The sequence below is a fragment of the Mesitornis unicolor genome, unplaced genomic scaffold, assembly GCF_000695765.1.
Source record: "Mesitornis unicolor isolate BGI_N332 unplaced genomic scaffold, ASM69576v1 scaffold18346, whole genome shotgun sequence".
NCBI classification, from domain to species: domain Eukaryota; kingdom Metazoa; phylum Chordata; class Aves; order Mesitornithiformes; family Mesitornithidae; genus Mesitornis; species Mesitornis unicolor.
The window spans coordinates 3,078-10,073 of NW_010193151.1; the positions used below are offsets into that span (position 1 = coordinate 3,078).

General features: G+C 45.0%; 1 protein-coding gene across 1 annotated transcript; it reads right to left on the reverse strand.

Moving 5' to 3' along the window:
* Positions 1 to 211: 211 nt before the first annotated feature.
* On the reverse strand, positions 212 to 6,981 carry ING5 (inhibitor of growth family, member 5). The gene is made up of 7 exons (XM_010187366.1): positions 6,897 to 6,981; positions 5,402 to 5,568; positions 3,568 to 3,679; positions 2,655 to 2,748; positions 950 to 1,085; positions 729 to 790; positions 212 to 254 (listed from the first exon to the last, which is right to left on the reverse strand). Exons 1-7 carry the CDS (start codon positions 6,979 to 6,981, stop codon positions 212 to 214), a joined length of 699 nt encoding a protein of 232 aa, XP_010185668.1.
* Between the last annotated feature and the right edge of the window lie 15 nt (positions 6,982 to 6,996).

Sequence of the window (6,996 nt, forward strand, 5' to 3'; positions counted from 1 at the left end):
TAAAATTCCTGTGGCAAAGGGATTTGGGACTCCTTCCCATAGTAATTTTCTTCTGAAAGAACAGGAATTACAACTGGCCACCGGACAACTAAATGTCATACCAGAAAAAGGAGGGTAGGTTAAAAAAAGTAAATCAGTGATAATATTGCAACTTGAATGAAGGAATACATTAAACTCTTCTTGCCTCAGAGGATGCATTCCCCTCTACTCCTTACTTCTTTTTCTTTTTTTCCTGAACACAACGAGGACAAAACCTACAGGGAAAAAGAGGCAGCAATTAGTTTCTGAAGTTAACAACACATAGCCCAAGAACTCTTCCAATTATTTGCAAATGAGCGGGAGGGAGGGCAGTTTAAAAGCAACCAATTTAAGTGCAACAATTTTCATGACGTGCAGGAAGCCTGGGAAAATAGGAAATGAACTGTACCAACTCAGTGGGCAGAAGTGACAGAGAGCACTGGAAGGCCTCCAGGGCTCAGCAGCCCCACACAGCTGTGATTCACCTTATTTCATTCTCCTAGAAGTTACTCCCAGTAACTTCAAGTTTGTCACACAAGATACGTTCCAGTTCATTCCTTCCTCTCCAGCGATTGCACCACACTTTCACAAAATGAGCAAAGCTCCTCTGTCATGAAGGGTCACAATGGGGTTTTAATTCTTACTCTGACACTTGTGGAGGCAAACTGCAGCCCAACAAAAGTCAACAAGCTCTATGTTGTCATCCTTACCATTTTCCTTTTGGTTTGGTGGTGAGATCCACACAAGCGAAGTGGAACCATTCAATTGGGCACTGCAAAACAGAAAGGAAAAACCCACAGAGGCGATGCTTACCTGTTTCACAAACATTCCTTTCATTTAGTAGGATCTAACTGAGCAAGTGCCACCCCCTCAGATTTCAGAGTGTTGCAATGTTGCCAACATGTGAAAATAAATGATTTCAAGTGCTTACATCTGGGTTGTCACAGCCAATCATTTCTCCATAGGACACCTGGTGACACAGGCAGTAGGTAGGTTCGTTGGGGTCCACTGGCATGTCTAGGACATCTGAGGGATGCACTGAGAGGATGGTATCAGCAAACTCAGATCTGTAGACAAGGACAAAACACCTTTCAGGTGCAGGCAATACCACGTCTCCAAGATCTAAATCTCACTTGGGAAAACTACAGAATCACAGCATGACAGGAGTTGGAAGGAACCTCTGGAGATCACCCAGTCCAACCTAGAGCAGGGTCACCCAGAGCAGATCACACAGGAACACATCCAGGCGGGTTCTGAACGTCTCCAGAGAAGGAGACTCCACAACCTCTCTGGGCAGCCTGGGCCATGCTCTGTCACCATCAGAGTGAAAAAGTTTTTCCTTATATTTACGTTGAACCTCCTGTGCTCCAGTTTGCGACCACTGCCCCTTGTCCTGTCACTGGGCACAACCAAGAAGAGTCTGGTCCCACCCTCCTGACCCCCACACTTTTGGATGCCTCGTCCCTAGATGTCTTTAAGGCCAGGTTGGACAGGGCTTTGAGCAACCTGATCTAGTAGAAGGTGTCCCTGCCCATGGCAGGGGGTTGGATTAGATGATCTCTAAGGTCCCTTCCAACCCAACCCATTCTATGATTAATGAGATCCTCCCTCAGCCTCCTTTTTTCCAGGCTGAACAGCCCCAGCTCTCTCAGCCTTTCCTCATACAGGAGATGTTCCAGTCCCCTCATCATCTTAGTGGCTCTAGGCTAGAAAAAATAGTTTTTAACAGTATCTTCCCTAAAACACACGGATTCTACTTTAGAGTTTAGATTACATTACCACATATTGTCCACTAATTAAAACCATAAGATAGGTTAGATCAAACACAAAACATGAGCTTGGCTATAAAGGATTAAGAGAATAATTTGTAGATGCCACAACTACAGTAACAAAATTAACGTACAGATCACTTCTGCACAGTCTGTTTTAATGCACATTCTTTTCTTATTGTCAGGCATGAGCGTAGCCCCTTGCTCTGACAGCAATGTTTAGTTCATGACAGCAATGCTCAGTGGAAACTTTTGTTCTTTTCTACCCCTCCATTTAACCAATTGAAAAATCAGAATTAACAAGGCCCTTCTAATATAAATCGTATCACAGAAGAGGCAGACATGCTTGCTTCCTTCCTTCACAAAACCAAATTATACTATTCATAGAATCACAGAACCATTTGGTTGGAAAAGACCTTTAAGAGCACCTAAAGTCCACCCATAACCTGTCCATTACTAAACCATGTCTCCTCAAGACTATCTAGGACACGATTCTTTGAAAGCAACCTCCAAAATTCTCCAAGATTTCTACGACGATATCAGTTTTTGTCCTGATGGGCACTTCTTTTTACAACCAAGACCACAAGCAACTGTTAAAAATAGCCACACGACACAAATCAAAGCTATTTTCTCCCAGCTTGCCAACAGCAACAGATGCTGATCTTGTCCTTCCAGTCAGAGGGCATTCCAAGCATGCTGAGCTTCCACATGCCAACCAAGGAGTTAATTAACAAAGCTGACATGGCCTAAGCAGGATGACCAGAACACTCTGACACCGCTCAACATCCAGACACCAGTCACAAACAGGGTAACATCAGCTTGAGGAAAATTCATCAAGTGTCAGAGCTGTGACCGGGTTCGCCTTACCCTCCTTTGAGTTTCTTTTTCTTTGGTGTATCTTCTTCAGATGCTCGCCTGCCTCGACCGCGGGAGCTTCTTTTGTCTTTCTGACTTCGGCCCTCTACAGAGGAAAAAACCTCAACATTTCAGCCTGTTTGAATACCAGAAACGTCCCCAGATGTTTTTCTTTTGATGCATTTATTGTTTTGAAATCCTTCTTTCATACATAACTGAGTATGAATGCCAATTCTGAAATACATTTTTATACCACAAATAAGCCAAACTGGCAAGCAGCGTGACTGTGCACCCAACTCCTGCCTTCACAGTCTTGGCAATTAAATCACTGCAGTACAAGGTCAGCCCGTATCGCTGCACACGATATAAATAGAATCGTATTTGATTAGACATGCTGTAGTATTTTTTTAATCTCAGTATATTTTTAAACAGTTAATTGGTTACTCAATACCAAACACAAATTCTAACTCCACATTCCTGACCTTACACCCCGTATTTCACAGTTCCAAGGCAAAAAGCTGTGCTGCTGTTAACCATGCTCAAACTTCACTGTTATCATATGAGATTTCCAGTATACATTACAGAAATCGATGCCTTTAACTCTTATTTTTCCTGCTGTTCTCAGCTTGACTAGTATTCAAATTCTGGTAAAAGGAGGAAAATAGGCAAATCTCTCCTCAAAAAGACCTCAGAACTTGCTCAGTAGCAGATCAAGCCTGAAACTAAGGCTGTTACATTCAGGAGCTGAAAGGACATAATTTTCTTCACCTGTTTATTGCCCTCCAGAAGGCGGTAAATATTTGGAGAGCATGGAAAACAAGTAGAGAAGTACTCTATGGCGTACAGCCTACTTTGTATCTTAGCCTTTCTGGTTAGATACGCTCGGTGCTGGAAAACGCTGTTGAACGTGGGAAAATTTACGCACTTTTCAGGCTTCGAGATCCAGGGTTTTCAAAGTCACTGCCTTCCAGTTTATCTTTCAGATCTGCTTCAAACCGCGCCAAGTCTGCATCCAGCCGGCGGATATGCTTATCCACCTGCAGAGAAGAGGAAACCACAAACCGAATTTAAAAAAATATAAAAATCCCCAAACGAAAACAGGAAGATCTAATAACTTGGCTGTGGCTATCAGCACTAACAGGAGTACTAGAAAGGAAGGCGTGAAAGGGACACCAAACTGGAAAAAGGGAAATGGTGCACACAGAGGAGTTAGGGTGGAGAGAAAAAGCCAAAGGAAAATAGGAAAACGCAAGAGGACCCAATCCCTCTGCAGACAAAGAGAAAGGAAGGAAAAGAGTGGGAGGAGGTGGCAGGACAGAGTCAAAGCAACTCAGACCAACAGTCTGCAGGACAAAACAAGAAATGAGAGATATTAAAAGGAACTGTTTTCTCCCTGCAATTTTCAAAATACATTACTCAACTCATGTCCACAAAATGCGCTCATCACGCTATTTTCTTCTGGCATTTCACTGGCATGCTATCTGAAGAAATTTAGTGATAAACACAGGTTTCTGCTGCCTATCACCAATGGCAAGTCAATACATGTGAAGTACCTTGTCCTACCCTGGTTGCAATAATGTGGCTTACAGAACAGGGAGGCAGCAAAAGTATTTTAAGCCACCACCACCAAACTGTGCTGCTGCAATCCCTAGTCCTCAAATTAGTGGTTATCTACAATACTTTTCAGTCCCTGAAAAATAATTGATTTTTTTTTTTTTTTACACAATCACAGAATCTTAGGAGTTGGAAGGGACCTCAGAAGATCACCCAGTCCAACCCCTGCCAGAGCAGGATCACCCAGACCAGGTCACACAGGAACACATCCAGGCGGGTTTTGAATGTCTCCAGAGAAGGAGACTCCACAACCTCTCTGGGCAGCCTGGGCCATGCTCTGTCACCCTTACAGTAAAAAAGTTTTTCCTCATGTTCACATGGAACCTCCTATGCTCCAGCTTGCACCCATTGCCCCTTGTTCTGTCATTGGACATCAGAGAGAAGAGCCTGGCTCCTTTCTCCTGTATTTGTCAGCAATAAAACGTACTGCAGCAGTAGCAGAACCCAAAGCATGTCTAGAAGCTGGACAAAACACCCTAAGTACAGCCAAAAGGATTTCCCTTGCTCAAGTTTTATCTATGGGATAAAATATACAAAGGTAAGAATTATTTGAAGAATGGCTAAATGGACACAGGAGGAGCAGCAGCAGCAAAGTGGAAAACTGCTTCTTCAGAAATGAGATTTTCCCACCAGCTTCACCAAGGAAAGTTTGGTGTCCAATACCCAACCAGAACAGTGGAGCTGATGGGTCTCCATTCTTTGGAAACTACAGTAATTGAGCAGATTTTTTCCATTCCTCCACAATTTGGTATTGAAGTCGGCTTCACAAATGTTGCTTACAACTAAGACCAGCCCTAAATAAATTATCAGGTGACAGAGGAGCTGCTGAGGAGGAGGGAGCGGGGTAAACTTGCTGGTGTTATTACACAGCGGAGGAATGCTCCCAGTCAAGCAGTCTCCAACTGGGATGCCACTCATTTAACCCTTTCCCAGAAGGGAAGCCTATTTGACACAAAACCTGGTAACGTATGAGTTTTTTGGGGATGGCAACAGTAAGAAAGGTCAGTTTGAGAACTAATAATTTGATTCAGTAAGATATTTAACCCAAAACAATGGGGATGCCAGGGAGAGCGGATGCTGTGGAAGTGTCTTCTGGGTCTGTCAGCAGCCCCATGCCATCCCACCTCACTGGTCGTGACCCTCACCATCTCGTACGTCTGCATGGCCAGCTGGACTTTGTCATCGCTGTACTCTTTACATTTGCTGTAGGCACTCTGGATTTTCTTCAGGTGTTCCACTCGCTCCTCGGGTACCATGTTCTTCACCAATTCGATGTATTCTGCTGCAAGACTGTCAATTTCTGCTTTCTTATCTGAAAAGAGTGTGCACACATGAGAAAGCAGTCTTCCAGAGGAAATATTTGTTACCTTCTACCTCTCTACAGTATTTAGAAAACCCCTCCTGACAGCTTTCTGACTTCCCGGATGCCTTAATGTATTTAACTTTCTTAAAAAAATAAAAGTAAATTAAAGGTATTCACTCTTCAACACTTGCAGTGTGATTCTGATTTCTCAAGTGTTTCAAGAGTTCATTCAGAGGAGGGGCTCACAGTTAGGATCAGACACCGAGCCCATGGGCTCATGAACTTTAATCTCTATCCCCATACGCAGAAAATTACATTTGCTGCACACTTATTTACCATTCTATTGCTTCAACCTGAAGACCATTAACGTGCAACCAGGTATCAACACAAGCCTCAGAAAAGAAAAACAATTGGTCTTGCACAAAATGCAGCGATCCACAACTCTGCAGATGTGGAAACACATGCATGGCCAACCAGAGGGCTGTCAGGTACAGCGATCACACAGCTACAAATTAACAGGCAACTGTCAAGGAAAAATCTCGTCCTGCGAGCTGCAGCACTCACAGAAAAGAAACCAATGCTGTGCAGTGCTCAGGTTGAGGAAAGGAAAAGCAGCAGAGGGGAGACGCATACTCTAAAGCTGAGTCTCCACAGTGCTCTTCCTGTCCTTCAGGTTGAGGCTCTCCATCAGCCTTCGCTTCCCAAGGTCCTTGAATCATTTGGTTGGAAAAGACCTTAAAAGATCTTAAGGATCAAGTCCAGTCATAACCTGTCCACCACCAAACCATGTCCCTCAGCCCCTCATCTCCCTGTCTTTTAAATTCCTCCAGGGATGGTGACTCCACCACTGCCCTGGGCAGCTCCCTCAGTGCCTGATAACCCTTTCAAGGAAGTATTTTTTCCTCAGATCCAATCCAACCCTTCCCTGGTGCAACTTGAGGCCATTTCCCCTCATCTCGTTGCTTGTTCCTTGGGAGAAGTGACTGACCTCCCTTTGCTACCCCCTCCTTTCAGGGAGCTGGAGAGGGTGATAAGGTCTCCTCTCAGCCTCCTCCTTGCTGAACCCCCCCCCCCCCCCCAGTTCCCTCAGCCACTCCCCATCATTCCTGTGCTCCAGACCCCTCCCCAGCTCCATTGCCCTTCTCTGGACATGCTCCAGCCCCTCAATGTCCTTCTTGGAGCGAGGGGCACAAAACTGAACACGGGATTCAAGGTGTGGCCTCACCAGTGCCCAGCACAGGGGAAAGATCCCTGCCCTGCTCCTGCTGGCCACACTATTCCTGATGCAGGCCAGGATGCTGTTGGCCACCTTGGCCACCCGAAACAGCCGCACGCACCTTCTGTTCTCTGATCCAGCTCCCGCATCAGCTGGAAGTTCCTCTGCAGCTCGCAGGGCAGGTTCTCGATACCTGGAAAGGCCATGAAACGCTACAGCGA